This window comes from Abramis brama, assembly GCF_963993115.1.
Source record: "Abramis brama genome assembly, chromosome: 24".
Taxonomy (NCBI): Eukaryota; Metazoa; Chordata; class Actinopteri; order Cypriniformes; family Leuciscidae; genus Abramis; species Abramis brama.
The window spans coordinates 20711156-20725260 of NC_139986.1; the positions used below are offsets into that span (position 1 = coordinate 20711156).

Here is a 14105-nt window from a genome sequence, read left to right on the forward strand (position 1 = left end):
GCTGGGCTTCAACAGGGAAATGCACTGTGACGCTACGGGAATGTATGAGAATCGAGTCAGCCGACCTGCTATATGCAGCTGATTCTGAACGAACTCGTCTTTGAGATGAACGCATTTTTAGTTAATAAAATGTTAACACAATAGTACATATTTGACCATAATTTTTTTTTTGACATTATAGGGGAAGTCGAGCTTCCCTTGCAGTCTTAAAGAAATCCCCACTGGCTGTGTGGTGGGACCCCCTCGAAAACGAGATTATTCATCTCAAGAAGTTAATCAAAATAAATGAATTTCTAATAATGTGTTCTCATTACGAGTTTACTTTTGTTCACGTTCATGATTCATGATCTGTCAGTTGATTGGGAAGATCCTCCCACAGGAGTGAGTTTGTGACAAACTGGAAGTTGTCACCAAAAATGGTTGTGATGTCATAGAGAGTTGCGAGTATAAGAGCAAAGAAACCAGAGCATTATACAGTCATAATGTTTACTGTTTAAGGGTCAGTGAACACTTGGCTGGATGAATCAGGTCTAGGAGAGGTACCTCTAGAAAAAGTGTTTAAGTATTTTGGGTTAAACTATTTGAACTGACGTCACAAGGAATTTGTTGAATATATAATTTTTTTCCCTTTCTTTTTCTAATTGTGAATTATTTTCTTATCAAATGGTTGTTTGAATTGTTGTTGTTTTTTGTGTGTGTGTTAAGGCAGGAGAGTGAAATGAATACAAAACATCCATGCAATGCAAATTGGTTTATTGTTATCTGTTATATTATTGTCTTTTGTTCAACAGGGTTCATCTGTTAAAAAGTAACAAGCTGAATCCTCTGTAGGATTGACTTTAACATTTAAAAATTTTACTTATAAGTAAACTTATAAGTTGGCACCCCAGAAAAACCCAGTCAATCCACTACAAGTTTACTGGTGGCGTGGAAGTCTGGCATTTGTTTTGAGCTCTCTGGTAAAACAAAACAAAACAATATGAATACAAGAATACTATACTAAATATGCAACACTTTATAAGATTATATTGTTACACATTCAGGTATGTTTCACCACACTTGTTGGGCTTAACTTACAAACGCTTAACTTCCTCCTGCACCCATGGTAGTGTCCCATCAAGACAGAACTCTCCTCGTTTAGTCTTAAAGCTGTTAAAGAGAATGAAAAAGTTTAAAACAGAAATCTAGCATCAGATGCAGTTGATCTCTAATCATGACATGTTTTCTTTAGAGAAAAACTGGGATTCTTACACGACGGCCTTCAGACATGGAAGACTTTGTTTTTGCATCCTGAAACTGATGATAGGATCAGTCAACTTTGTTTTGGAGACGACTTTACAGCATGTGATCGGCTTCTGATACTTTCCATTCTCATCACCTTTTCCTTCTGCTGAGACTGAAGAACAAGGAAAATCTCAATATTCTGCACCGTTCCATCAGATATAATAATATACAAACAGATCTAAGCACTTTACCTGTTATAGTCCAGATCACAGATGCAAAAACCACAACAGCCAAACTCCTCATGAGGATCCTTTGTGTCTCCATTGTCTCAGTCGATCTTCAACTTTCACTGCTTGTGTCTGAGAGAATATATTCAAGACTCTCACTAGTTTATCTTAAATAGTCAATAAAGCGGAACTTGGGCTACACCCTGTCTTTTGCAAGCACATTTATTTTTGTGGATGATTTCATCATTGTTCTGTTTCATGTGGGTTTCAGTATAGTTTAGTTTGGGAATAAACTCAGTAAACGCATGATTACTGATTGAGACTCAGTAAATTTATTGGTAGTAAAATTATCTTATGTATTAAATAGGGAGTAATATAGGGTGTGATCTCGGTTTTAGGAATACCTGGTAGACATTTATCCACACGGCAGGAAAAACTGGGCTACACATGGACAGAGTTCGTGGACATCAGTGGACTGTGCTGATGAAAAAATGGTCATCCCCACTGTCAGTGAGATGGCGAAGTATGGTTTGGGTTTAAGCCTAATTAAATGTTTCAAATTAATTGATGTGGATTTGGAATGATGTGAGGGTAAATAATTTTACTTTCAAAAACGAAACTTCATTTAAGGCTTTTTTCCTTAAATATAACAAAGAAATGAACATATTCAGCAATGTCATTCATATAATCTTCTGCATTTTCTGTATTGTTGAGTGTAGATGAGATTACTGAATATGTAGAGCAGAAGGATACAGATACAAATACAGTTTTTCTTGTTTGCTTAAACACAATAACCAGGCTTTTGAACAAAAATTTCAAAACCAGAACTGTCACTGCAAAACTCTACACACAAATCCCTTCATTTCTCATTGCCTACACCACATTGTCATTTAGAAAGCACTAGCATTCAATATTGTTCACTCAAGTCAGCACAGCTTCAGCTCAGTTAGCACACAATTACCCAAGTGGAAACACTAAGAGTCAAAATTGATCACACACCAATCAGAACCTTCAATAGATACGTAGATAAAAGGGCCAGAGTCAGTTCATTCAGTTTTGGAACAATGGATCCAGAAAGACATAAAGGAAGAGGTTGAGGACACTAGAGTGGAGGAGGAGGAGGACGAGGAAGAGTAGATGGGAGTGGAGGAAGAGGTGAAGGAAGAGGATGAGGAAGGTGTAGGGGAAGGGCAAGGAGACAAGACACTCTAGTTGCCCATGTCTTTGTCCATGGTGTGACTATGAGGGAGGCTGGGCTACGAGTAAGGCAAAATTTGAGTCGCTTCACCGTCGCCTCGATCATAAGAACCTTCTTGGAGAAAAACAGGTACAGTAGATGTACTTCAGACTGCTCTGTAACTTTAGAGTGCAGTACACTGTGCTGTTACAACACATACATGTACTGTCGCTGTTGCACTATACTGTAATAAAAAGAAATGCATCAAATTGTCTCACATACAGATAGAGTTTTCTGAATGCTTCCATTTTGTAAAAAGGATGTGTTACAGTTACAGTAATCAGTACTTCTATTTTTCTAGGACACAGAGACGATGAAATGGAAGAAGCCTGCCAAATATTTCAGTTGATGCGTGTCAGCGGGGAACAGGCATGCAAGAGGATTTTGCCCTCGCTGCCTGGCTAGGGCCAATATAGCCAGTGATGCTGACAAGATTCTCTACCAGACCAAAGACGGGATGCTGGGGCAGAGTATTTTTTTGTTTGTTTGTTTGTTTGTCAAATCAGTCACTTAGATGTACATCAGACTTCTTGTCAGGAGTTACTAGGCTACAGTAGTTACTAATGGATGATGTTAATGGTAGTGTAGAAGTCAGGAGCTAGAACACATGGGTTTCAGCTGGTTTATTCCTTTGAGCTCTGCTGCTGCTGCAAAAAGATACATTTACATTTACAATAGGTACATTTTCTGAAGTAACTGTGAGAGGTGTTTACTGTGGCAACACTCAATATCACAATGCCATAATCATCAGTTTTTCCCCTTGACTGTGAACAGAACAATGTGCCACAGTGCACTGCCCCAGGTCTCTATGATATTCTGACTCTGAGCTATGGCTGGTTTATGTTGGTATTGTGGAAGATTTTTCCTACCTGGAATCTAATTACCTGGGGCGTCTCCAATCGACACCCAACGTCTACAGTCGACACTTAATAAATATATCTGGGGCGTCTACAGTCGACACTTCTTTATCAATAATCAGTCAATAGTCTTTATACTTTAGCTCTGCGTCTACAGTCGACAACTGGATTCGAGTTCCTAACCCTAACTTGTTCCCCTAACTAACTTGCTGCGCAGCAATAATAACCGACAGACTTCAGCAAATGTCCCTTTATAGCTTTAATCACGGCCGGGAGAGTTCTCGAGCAATTCTCAGAGAATCTCACCCACCAAAGGAATACAACAGTTTTTATAGAATAGGAACATGGCGAAAATGACATGATACATTACATAATTTCCCTACAATTTGATTGGTTCTTCATAGGCAAACCCTTCTAGGTTGATAACAGAAGCAAACTCTGTTAGTTATGATTAATTAAAAAATCTGTCACACTATATGGTTACTATAGGGTGCTCTAAATGGTTGCTAGGCTGTGAGTAGACAGTTGTGAGTGTGATATTAAATATCTGCTCGCTAGCCTTAATTAAAAGAGCTACCCTGTCCCAGCCCATGTTCTGGACCAGATTTGACCCAGGGATGATTTATGTGCCACAATTTGATCCATATGTATATGATTATTACTTCAAAAGCACCACTTAAAATGGTGTAGAATACTATACTAAATATGTGAACACTATATAAGAATTTTATGTTGTTACAAATTCTGCTATATTTAATAAACAAAGTTCGGGAGGAGCATGCTCAAATAATCAATCCAATGAACTCGTCTTCAACAATCATCATGTCTATCCCATCAGCATGAGAGGAAGCATACAGATATTCACTCAGTCGACTCACCTACATTCCTTGACAGTTTTTCAGCATCCCTCCACCATCCCGACACCCACTGCTTGTTCCTTCCACAGCCAGGAATACAGGGGGAGTACTCTGGGTTTGGGCCGGATACCGAGCCCGGAGCCCTATCCTCTGACAGCACGCCAAATATGCATACCATTTATTCTATCTGACTTATTTGTAAGTGTGAACTCATGAAACACACTCTTTGAGTTACTTTACTTAAACTGGATTTTTCTTCTCCCATGGTTGTCTCCAATCACTACGGGCTGCTCCCTGTCCATTGCAAGCACATTTAGTTTTGTGGAGGATTTCATCATTGTTCTCTCATCACCTTCTGGATCAGTCACACTTTATTAGGTGACCTTAACTAACATTACAATGAGAACATTTGTTTTAAGCACCGAAACACGGCGGTATGATCTTCTTTCAATTTAGTACTTTTAACAATCAGTTCATTCAACAGCAAACAATGTAAGATACATGTTTCAAATCACTCTTGTTGCTGATATAATTACAGTAATACAGTTGCCACATTAGTAAATACACTTACATTACCTAACTTATGTAACTGAATCCATAATGTTTGTAACAGTACCTATCTAGTGTGTTATAAAAAGGTGTGATGAAGTTATGAAACCCATGAGGTTTTGTGATAAAACTGACTGAAATATGACTGAACTGTAGTTTCGTGATTTACAGATATCAACTGTAGTTGAGCTTTACAGATGAAGGGTGAAGTTCAGTATTATGGCAGTCTCTACAATGGTAATCTGTTTAAAGCATCCCATGGCATACATTCTGTAATGCAAAAGGCTGTATTTGATGCCATCTGTCTCCCTTCTACTGATGTACTTACTGTACTATACAGTCATTGACTGTTTCCTCTCCCTTTATACTCTATCCTGCTATTCACAAATATCTCTCTAGAGGTGTACCAACTGATTCTTTGATTAACCATTAAGTTCAGTTGGATTAAATAGTAGACAAATGTATTAAACTGAACAAGAAGAGACACAAATCAAAAGTTTGATAGTAAGAGCTTTATGAAAGGCAGTTACTGTGAATGAAACATTTATGTAGATGAAACACTTATTTTGAGTTGTGAAAAGGATACTTTGTGATTTTGTGTATTGTACTAACACAATTGAAAACATGCTGAAATGTTTGAAAAAAGTGCACTTTTGATGATCTTTTGTGATATTGGCACAAAGAGTTTAAACTAATAGTTTTGAAAATGTACTATTTTCAAAATGTACAAAAAAACAAACAAACTGTAAATACCTACAATAGTATAAACTATTGTTACTGGAAAATTCCCACATTTATTGCCAATAAGCTTGATGTATTAGAACTAAGGGAAGGGTTAAGATTAGGGGTTAGAGTTTAGCTTTGGGGTAAGTGTGCTATAGCATGCAAGTATTGGTATTGTATCAAATGGTTAAGTATACTAAAGTGTGACCAAATTATCTGTTAAATGGTGAGTGGGGGGTGATCTCTGTTTTAGAAATACCTGGTTATCATGCAATATCACGCGATGACATCACAACATAATTTAGTAACTTTTAGCAACAAATCGACCATGGTCTGTCTGAATACTCAATTCTGATTGGCTGGAAGTTCCAGTCAGTTTAATCATTTGTTTTCACATTAGGAGGTTCTTTGCCTCCACAGCTAACCATGAACTAGCTCTTACTTATAGCATCCTCACATAAAAACTAATCACAAAAAACACAGATGTAAATTCATGGCTACAAATCACAAAAAGAGAACAAGAACATGATCCTGATACAAATTATATGTGAGTATATGAAATTATCAAGAAATGCAAGTGTTCTTATTTTACTCTTTGTATGATAAATTGCTTGTGATATTTCTTGTTTGTAAGTTGCTTTTGTCAAAAAACATTTGCTACATGAATAAATGTCAATAATCAGATCCAGATTGTCAAGTGATTGCTGTCAAGTTTGTATTGATTATTGTTTCATCTCTAGATTTCACTGTTATCTCATTGATTCTCACTGAAGGATCATCAGTGAAAGTTCATCCAGGAGGAAACACAACTCTCCCCTGTAGCATTAAAGATGATACAGAGATTACCTGGATCATTACAAACGGAAACCAAACATTTGTAAGAATTTTGAAACTAGAATATCTGTATGGAGGTAACTCTAAACCAGAACCCTCCAATATTCACCCAAGTTACACTGGACGGATAAAAGCTCTCAGTTCTCCTACAAACACTCACTCTCTGCTTCTGATGAACATCACAGACACTGATCTGATGCTCTACTGCTGCATGGACTATAAGATTGAGCGATCTCACTGCACAACACTGGACTATGAAGGTAAGATGATTATTTCATTTAACACTTTTCTAGTGTATTTTTAATTGAATTGCTAGTTAAAACAAAGATGTGAACTTCATTTATTTTGCAACATCTTATGTATCAAACCTCAGACTGAATAAGAAATCTGTATTTTTCTGTGTATTGTGTGTAGACGTGAGCACTGGAGATATTTTAAATCACGATTCAGTGATCCTCAGTATCAGCCCGTGGCTGCCTGTCGTCTGTGTGCTTCTGCTACTGTTACTGGTGTCAAGTGTCTGTGTGTGTTGGAGACGAACACGACTACAGAAAGGTGAATATTACTTAAACATGATTTTATTTCCATGATAACATCAGGCAGCTTTAATTAAAATAATCTGATTACATTCAGTTACTCTCTCTAAAAAGTACTGCATTCTCTTTTCTTTCTTTCTAATAAATAATATAAAATTGCATAAATTATTCTTGAAATTATTCTTCTCCCCATTTAAAGGGAGGTTATGTTACATTTTAACATTATGTTAAATCCACTATCGTATTATATAGAATAGTCTATACAGTATTTGATGCAATTACATCAGTAGTAACTGTAATAAAATTTCTGAAAAACTAAGAGTAATATCTTAGAGCAATGCATTACACCCAACACTGCTAACATTGTATTTACTATGTTTTTGTATAATTGTTTTCTCAAAAGGTTGTGCAAGAACTAAAGACCTGCACCAGGACTGGATTCACAATAGTGTTCAGGTCAGAATCTCTCATACATTAGTCTGCTGTAATATAAGTTTGCAGGTTTCCTAGTGGTCAGTATTTGAGAGGCAAAAATAAGATATTGTATAACTACATATATATTTTATTTATACAGCTGTACATACAGTACATAATGCAAAACATCTGTAAGTCTTCTGTTCTAGATGTGTACCACATTATTTATTTATTTTCACATTATTTATATATATATATATATATATATATATATATATATTAAATGTTCTTTCTGTAAGAGCTCCTGAAAAAAAATGGTGAATAAAGCTCATTCTGACTCTGATTTTGATTCAGTTTTCTTTAAGCTGATCACATTCTCGTTCTTTTTGCTTTCCAGGGTGAAATAAAGTTCGGTCACTTTATGATGAGTCATGAGGAATGGACACTGACTGAAGTTATTTATACACCACTGAATAATATTTGTTAAATCATAATTTCAAAATTCTTTATACACTTAACATGTTTTGCACTCACACACATTAACAAGTTATTGAATTCACACTGAATATGTTAAAACAAATTATCTTGTGATTATGTGGCATCATAAAGCACCTCTTTCTTGACTAAACTTTAAACAACATTGGCTTGATGGATACATTTATTATCAATGTGTTTTCTATTTGTAATTTTTGATGAGATTTACAAACAGTTAAAGAAAGTAAAAAGCAACACTTCTAAAGAAGTGCATAAAAACAAAGAAGTAAAACTCTTTTGGATGCATTTGCTTGTGGGTGATGTATAGGTAATGACTTTTGAACATCCTAAATGTGTTTCATGCCAACCATATAGTTTAGTGACCGTTAACCACATCTTGTTTTTCATAGTTGTCAGTCACAATGGACATTTATAACCACACATATAGCGCTTTACCACAGTGAACCACTAATGTGAAATGTGCTGTTGTATCTGAGCAACAGACCACAGCCGATCCAGAAAGCGTGTGATCATTTCAGAGAACAACAGATGGAAATTCTCACCACAAGACTGCAAATGAGTTTATATCTTCTTATTTTAATGCATGATGTTTGTTTGAAAGGGCATTAGAGTGGATTGGTTCAGTTAATCAACATTTAATTAGTTAATAATTTCTAAATAGAAGGCATTTTCTAGCCTGGGTGGTTTTCAGTTTGGCCGATTGGAAATGGAGCGTTCTTTGATCGCATTCTGTATATAATTCAAACAGTTTAAATAAGATTATTTTCAGCCTACTAAGAGAAACGATGTGAAGTTGATCTTTTAGTCACTGGCTTGATTTACTGATGCATAAACAGTATTGAACGATTTTGAGAGAAAGATAATCTGTCTGAACTTGAATAATTACACTAATAATGCCCAGAATGGTACCAAACTTCTACAGTAGTACAAATAGGTTCTGTACTCATAAAACGAGGCATTGGAAAGTTTGTAAGTACATCAGGAGTTTATTTAAATAACACTTGCCTGACGGCTCATGCTACTGCTAACCCGGACGTCGACGTCACTTCCGTGATTTTGGAAAAGCACGTAAAAGTCCGGGCAGAAAGCGATGCATAAGTATGTAGTGTAACGACGCCCAGTTCCAGGAATGCACTAATATTTTGTTGGTAGTACCAGTTTGTCATTGAGTACAGAGTTTTATGAGTTTTCTGGGCGGTGTTTAGCTCGGGGTCATGGTGCAAAGGACCCTAGGTTGATTTTACTCCGAACCATCCCTCTAAGGCAGGAGAGTGAAATGAATACAAAACATCCATGCAATGCAAATTGGTTTATTGTTATCTGTTATAGTATTGTCTTTTGTTCAACGTTCATCTGTTAAAAAGTAACAAGCTGAATCCTCTGTAGGATTGACTTTAACACTGAAAAATTTTACTTATAAGTAAACTTATAAGTTGGCACCCCAGAAAACCCAGTCAATCCACTACAAGTTTACTAATAAATGATGCTGGTGGTGGCGTGGAAGTCAGGCTTTGTTTCTTTGAGCTCTCCTGTGAAACAAAACATAACAATATGAATACAAGAATACTATACTAAATATGCAACACTTCATAAGATTATGTTGTTACAAATTCAGGTATGTTTCACCACACTTGTTGGGTTTAACTTACAAAAGCTTCTTAGCTTCCTCCCTCACCCATTGTTGTGTCCAGTCAAAGCAGAACTCTCCTTGTTCAGTCTTAAAGCTGTTAAAGAGAATGAAAAAGTTAAAACAGAAATCTAGCATCAGATGCTGTTGATCTCTAATGAAGAACTGGGATTCTTACACGACGGCCTTCACACATGGAAGACTTTGTTTTTGCAGCCTGAAACCGATGATAGGGTCAGTAAACTGTTCTCGAGTTAGTCTGGAGACGCCAGTACAGCATGTGATCACCCTCTGATTCTCTCCCTTCTCATCACCTTTTCCTTCTGCTGAGACTGAAGAACAAGGAAAACCTCAATATTCTGCACCGTACCATCAGATAGAATAATATACAAACAGATTTAAGCACTTTACCTGTTATAGTCCAGATCACAGATGCAAAAACCACAACAGCCAAACTCCTCATGAGGATCCTTTGTGTCTCCATTGTCTCAGTCGATCTTCAACTTTCACTGCTTGTGTCTGAGAGAATATATTCAAGACACTTGCTAGTTTATCTTAAATAGTCAATAAAGCAGAACTTGGGCTACACCCTGTCTTTTTCAAACACATTTTTTTTTGCTGATGATTTCATCATTGTTCTGTTTCATGTGGGTTTCAGTATAGTTTAGTTTGCGAGTAAACTCAGTAAACGCATGATTACTGATTGAATTTAAACAAAATTGTCTGATGAAATAGGGAGTATAGGGTGTGATCTCTGTTTTAGGAATACTTGGTAGACATTTATCCACACGGCAGGAAAAATTGGGCTACACATGGACAGAGTGTGTGGACATCAGTGGACTGTGCTGATGGAAAAATTGTCATGCCCACTGTCAGTGAGATGGCGAAGTATGGTTTGGGTTATGGTTTGAGCTTTAATTAATTAAGCCTGATTAAATGTTTCAAATTAATTCATATGGATTTGGAATGATGTAAGGGTAAATTATTTTACTTCAAAAACGAAACTTCATTTAAGGCTTTTTTCCCAATGAAATGAACATATTCAGCAATGTCTTGCATAATCTTCTGCATTTTCTGTATTGTTGAGTGTAGATGAGATTACTGAATATGGAGAGCAGCAGGATACAGATAATATCAGTCATCATGATTCAGTGATTATCAGTATCTGTCATCTGTGTCCTTCTGCTACTGTTACTGGTGTCTTTGAGGAACTGGATTGCTGAAAGGTGAATTTCACTTGATTTTAGGCAGCATTAAAATAAGCATTAAATGCTGACGACTGTAAGACCAGAGGCTTGTCCACACAACAAAGCGTCAGGGGAGAAGACAGGGGGCTGAAGGGAACCAGCGAAGACGGAGCATTTTCTTTCGCTATTTTCTTCTAGATCTGCTGTACAGCAGAAACAAACTTTGTTGCATTATTTTCCTGTTATCACTGTAAATCTGCTTTGAAACAATCTGTATTGTAAAACGCGTTATATAAATAAAGGTGACTTGACTTGACTGAAGGACTGGCTGAATCTTGATAAGGAGGTGGGAGAGGGAGGTTGGGAAGAGACAATTCAGACTCTAAACAGGGCGATGAAACCAGACTTATGCTGGGCAGGACCAGCGGTAATGAAGGCACAGACGATTCAAGGATGGGCAGGACCAGTGGTGATGATGGTAACACAGATGATACAGGGTGGGGAGCACTAACTCTGTTTCCCAATTGATAAACCATTCCTCCTCATTGTCCAACTCCACCAAAACTCCCACTGGTACGGCTGTAGCCGGCTCACACACATGGTCAGACTTTCTTTGGTGTTCAGGCTCCGGGTGATGGTCTGCGCTATCCTCCTCCACCGCGGCAGGCGTAAACTGCGCTAGGTCTAAGTCTAAGTCGCTAAGTCTGCGCTAGGCTCTGGAGTCGTGTCCGTAGTGCGGGGTGAAGGCTGGCTGGACTCTGGGTTTGATGACGCGGACGGTGGTGTGGACTGTGGGTAAACACTTTCCAGATGCCGGAGGATGGCCAGAAAAGTTTGAAAAGTAGGACCTTAACCTTGTCAACACTCAAGTTCACAGGCCCTATGAAAGCCTATACACACTCGAAAAACAACAACCACAAGCCAAATCAGAAGTTGCTGATCATGCTTTATTAGTAGTTTCAGATTACAGTTGTTCCAGCTCACATCATCATTTCCCAATCAAAATGTCCCATTTTTTATCGTACAAATCAGATGTACATCAGACTTCTTGTCAGGAGTTACTAATGGATGATGTTAGTGGTAGTGTAGAAGTCAGGAGCTAGAACACATGGGTTTCAGCTGGTTTATTTCTTTGAGCTCTGCTGCTGCTGCAAAAAGATACATTTACATTTACAATAGGTACATTTTCTGAAGTAACTGTGAGAGGAGTTTACTGTGGCAACATTCAATATCACAATGCCATAATCATCAGTTTTTCACCTTGACTGTCCCAGGTCTCTATGATATTCTGGCTCTGAGCTATGGCTGGTTTATGTTGCTATACGGTTACTAGGGCGCTCTAAATGGTTGCTAGGCTGTGAGTAGACAGTTGTGAGTGTGATATTAAATAGCTGCTCGCTAGCCTGAATTAAAAGAGCTACCCTGACCCTGACCCAGCCCATGTTCTGGACCAGATTTGACCCAGGGATGATTTATGTGCCACAATTTGATCTATATGTATATGATAGTGACTGTTATACGCTGTGTGGTGGGACCCCCTCGAAAACGAGATTATTCATCTCAAGAAGTTAATCAAAATAAATGAATTTCTAATAATGTGTTCTCATTATGAGTTTACTCTTGTTCACGTTCATGATTCATGATCTGTCAGTTGATTGGGAAGATCCTCCCACAGGAGTGAGTTTGTGACAAACTGGAAGTTGTCACCAAAAATGGTTGTGATGTCCACAGGAGGGCGATGTTGTCATAGAGAGTTGCGAGTATAAGAGCAAAGAAACCAGAGCATTATACAGTCATAATGTTTACTGTTTAAGGGTCAGTGAACACTTGGCTGGATGAATCAGGTCTAGGAGAGGTACCTCTAGAAAAAGTGTTTAAGTATTTTGGGTTAAACTATTTGAACTGACGTCACAAGGAATTTGTTGAATATATATATTTTTTCCCTTTCTTTTTCTAATTGTGAATTATTTTCTTATCAAATGGTTGTTTGAATTGTTGTTGTTTTTTGTGTGTGTGTTAAGGCAGGAGAGTGAAATACAAAACATCCATGCAATGCAAATTGGTTTATTGTTATCTGTTATATTATTGTCTTTTGTTCAACAGGGTTCATCTGTTAAAAAGTAACAAGCTGAATCCTCTGTAGGATTGACTTTAACATTTAAAATTTTTACTTATAAGTAAACTTATAAGCTGGCACCCCAGAAAAACCCAGTCAATCCACTACAAGTTTACTGGTGGCGTGGAAGTCTGGCAATTGTTTTGAGCTCTCTGGTAAAACAAAACAAAACAAAACAATATGAATACAAGAATACTATACTAAATATGCAACACTTTACAAGATTATATTACACATTCAGGTATGTTTCACCACACTTGTTGGATTTAACTTACAAACGCTTAACTTCCTCCTGCACCCATGGTAGTGTCCCATCAAGACAGAACTCTCGTTGTTTAGTCTTAAAGCTGTTAAAGAGAATGAAAAAGTTAAAACAGAAATCTATCGTAAGATGCTGTTGATCTCTAATCATGACATGTTTTCTTTATAGAAGAACTGGGATTCTTACATGACGGCCTTCACACATGGAAGACTTTGTTTTTGCAGCCTGAAACTGATGATAGGATCAGTCAACTTTGTTTTGGAGACGACTTTACAGCATGTGATCAGCTTCTGATACTTTCTCTTCTCATCACCGTTTCCTTCTGCTGAGATTGAAGAACAAGGAAAATCTCAATATTCTGCACCGTTCCATCAGATAGAATAATATACAAACAGATTTAAGCACTTTACCTGTTATAGTCCAGATCACAGATGCAAAAACCACAACAGCCAAAGTCCTCATGAGGATCCTTTGTGTCTCCATTGTCTCAGTCGATCTTCAACTTTCACTGCTTGTGTCTGAGAGAATATATTCAAGACTCTCACTAGTTCACCTTAAATAGTCAATAAAGCGGAACTTGGGCTACACCCATGTCTTTTGCAAGCACATTTATTTTTGTGGATGATTTCATCATTGTTCTGTTTCATGTGGGTTTCAGTATAGTTTAGTTTGGGAGTAAACTCAGTAAATGCATGATTACTGATTGAGACTCAGTAAATTTATTGGTAGTAAAATTATCTTATGTATTAAATAGGGAGTAATATAGGGTGTGATCTCGGTTTTAGGAATACCTGGTAGCAGGGGCGATTCTAGGATTTTCGTTTTAGGGGGGCTCAGCCCCCAATGAGGGTATGATTTAAAAAAAAAAAAAAAGTTAGTTTATGGTCTAATGCTCATTATTAACTAGTTTCATTAATTCATCCAGCAATATGCATATGGCACAGTTTTATAATCACTGAG

The 14105-nt window shown here is 37.3% G+C and overlaps 3 protein-coding genes and 1 long non-coding RNA gene across 7 annotated transcripts; 1 reads left to right on the forward strand and 3 right to left on the reverse strand.

Annotated features, from left to right (window-relative positions):
• Positions 1–736: 736 nt before the first annotated feature.
• LOC311075458 (eotaxin-like) lies at positions 737–1634 on the reverse strand. Of its 2 annotated transcripts, none has more exons than XM_084102895.1 (4): positions 1476–1634; positions 1252–1396; positions 1078–1149; positions 737–956 (listed from the first exon to the last, which is right to left on the reverse strand). In XM_084102895.1, exons 1-4 carry the CDS (start codon positions 1546–1548, stop codon positions 917–919), a joined length of 330 nt encoding a protein of 109 aa, XP_083959021.1. In that variant the 5' UTR covers positions 1549–1634; the 3' UTR covers positions 737–916. The 2 variants fall into 2 exon arrangements, with proteins under 2 accessions (XP_083959021.1, XP_083959022.1); XM_084102896.1 differs by having other exon boundaries at positions 1252–1390; positions 1476–1604.
• Positions 1635–6933: 5299 nt separating this feature from the next.
• On the forward strand, positions 6934–9094 carry LOC311075459. The gene is made up of 3 exons (XR_014604497.1): positions 6934–7063; positions 7448–7500; positions 7856–9094. It is a non-coding gene; the product is annotated as an uncharacterized lncRNA (long non-coding RNA).
• A 153-nt stretch (positions 9095–9247) lies between these two features.
• LOC311075456 (uncharacterized protein) lies at positions 9248–10151 on the reverse strand. 2 transcript variants are annotated; one of them, XM_084102892.1, is made up of 4 exons: positions 9992–10151; positions 9759–9912; positions 9629–9677; positions 9248–9482 (listed from the first exon to the last, which is right to left on the reverse strand). In XM_084102892.1, the coding sequence occupies exons 1-4, from the start codon at positions 10062–10064 to the stop codon at positions 9408–9410; spliced, it is 351 nt and encodes a 116-aa protein (XP_083959018.1). In that variant the 5' UTR covers positions 10065–10151; the 3' UTR covers positions 9248–9407. The 2 variants fall into 2 exon arrangements, with proteins under 2 accessions (XP_083959018.1, XP_083959019.1); XM_084102893.1 differs by having other exon boundaries at positions 9603–9677.
• A 2664-nt stretch (positions 10152–12815) lies between these two features.
• On the reverse strand, positions 12816–13681 carry LOC311075419 (uncharacterized protein). 2 transcript variants are annotated; one of them, XM_084102838.1, is made up of 4 exons: positions 13556–13681; positions 13332–13470; positions 13159–13230; positions 12816–13035 (listed from the first exon to the last, which is right to left on the reverse strand). In XM_084102838.1, the coding sequence occupies exons 1-4, from the start codon at positions 13626–13628 to the stop codon at positions 12996–12998; spliced, it is 324 nt and encodes a 107-aa protein (XP_083958964.1). In that variant the 5' UTR covers positions 13629–13681; the 3' UTR covers positions 12816–12995. The 2 variants fall into 2 exon arrangements, with proteins under 2 accessions (XP_083958964.1, XP_083958965.1); XM_084102839.1 differs by having other exon boundaries at positions 13332–13467; positions 13556–13678.
• Between the last annotated feature and the right edge of the window lie 424 nt (positions 13682–14105).

What these genes read in the sequence shown, in the direction of transcription:
- LOC311075458 (XM_084102895.1), bottom strand. Translation starts at nt 1,548, where the DNA reads ATGGAGACACAAAGGATCCTCATGAGGAGTTTGGCTGTTGTGGTTTTT. An exon ending in TGTGATCTGGACTATAACAG is followed by an intron (nt 1,397 to 1,475) that starts GTAAAGTGCTTA and finishes CTTGTTCTTCAG; the next exon opens with TCTCAGCAGAAGGAAAAGGT. An exon ending in CCATGTCTGAAGGCCGTCGT is followed by an intron (nt 1,150 to 1,251) that starts GTAAGAATCCCA and finishes TCTCTTTAACAG; the next exon opens with CTTTAAGACTAAACGAGGAG.
- LOC311075456 (XM_084102892.1), bottom strand. Translation starts at nt 10,064, where the DNA reads ATGGAGACACAAAGGATCCTCATGAGGAGTTTGGCTGTTGTGGTTTTT. An exon ending in TGTGATCTGGACTATAACAG is followed by an intron (nt 9,913 to 9,991) that starts GTAAAGTGCTTA and finishes CTTGTTCTTCAG; the next exon opens with TCTCAGCAGAAGGAAAAGGT. An exon ending in CCATGTGTGAAGGCCGTCGT is followed by an intron (nt 9,678 to 9,758) that starts GTAAGAATCCCA and finishes TCTCTTTAACAG; the next exon opens with CTTTAAGACTGAACAAGGAG.
- LOC311075419 (XM_084102838.1), bottom strand. Translation starts at nt 13,628, where the DNA reads ATGGAGACACAAAGGATCCTCATGAGGACTTTGGCTGTTGTGGTTTTT. An exon ending in TGTGATCTGGACTATAACAG is followed by an intron (nt 13,471 to 13,555) that starts GTAAAGTGCTTA and finishes CTTCAATCTCAG; the next exon opens with CAGAAGGAAACGGTGATGAG. An exon ending in CAGGAGGAAGTTAAGCGTTT is followed by an intron (nt 13,036 to 13,158) that starts GTAAGTTAAATC and finishes TTGTTTTACCAG; the next exon opens with AGAGCTCAAAACAATTGCCA.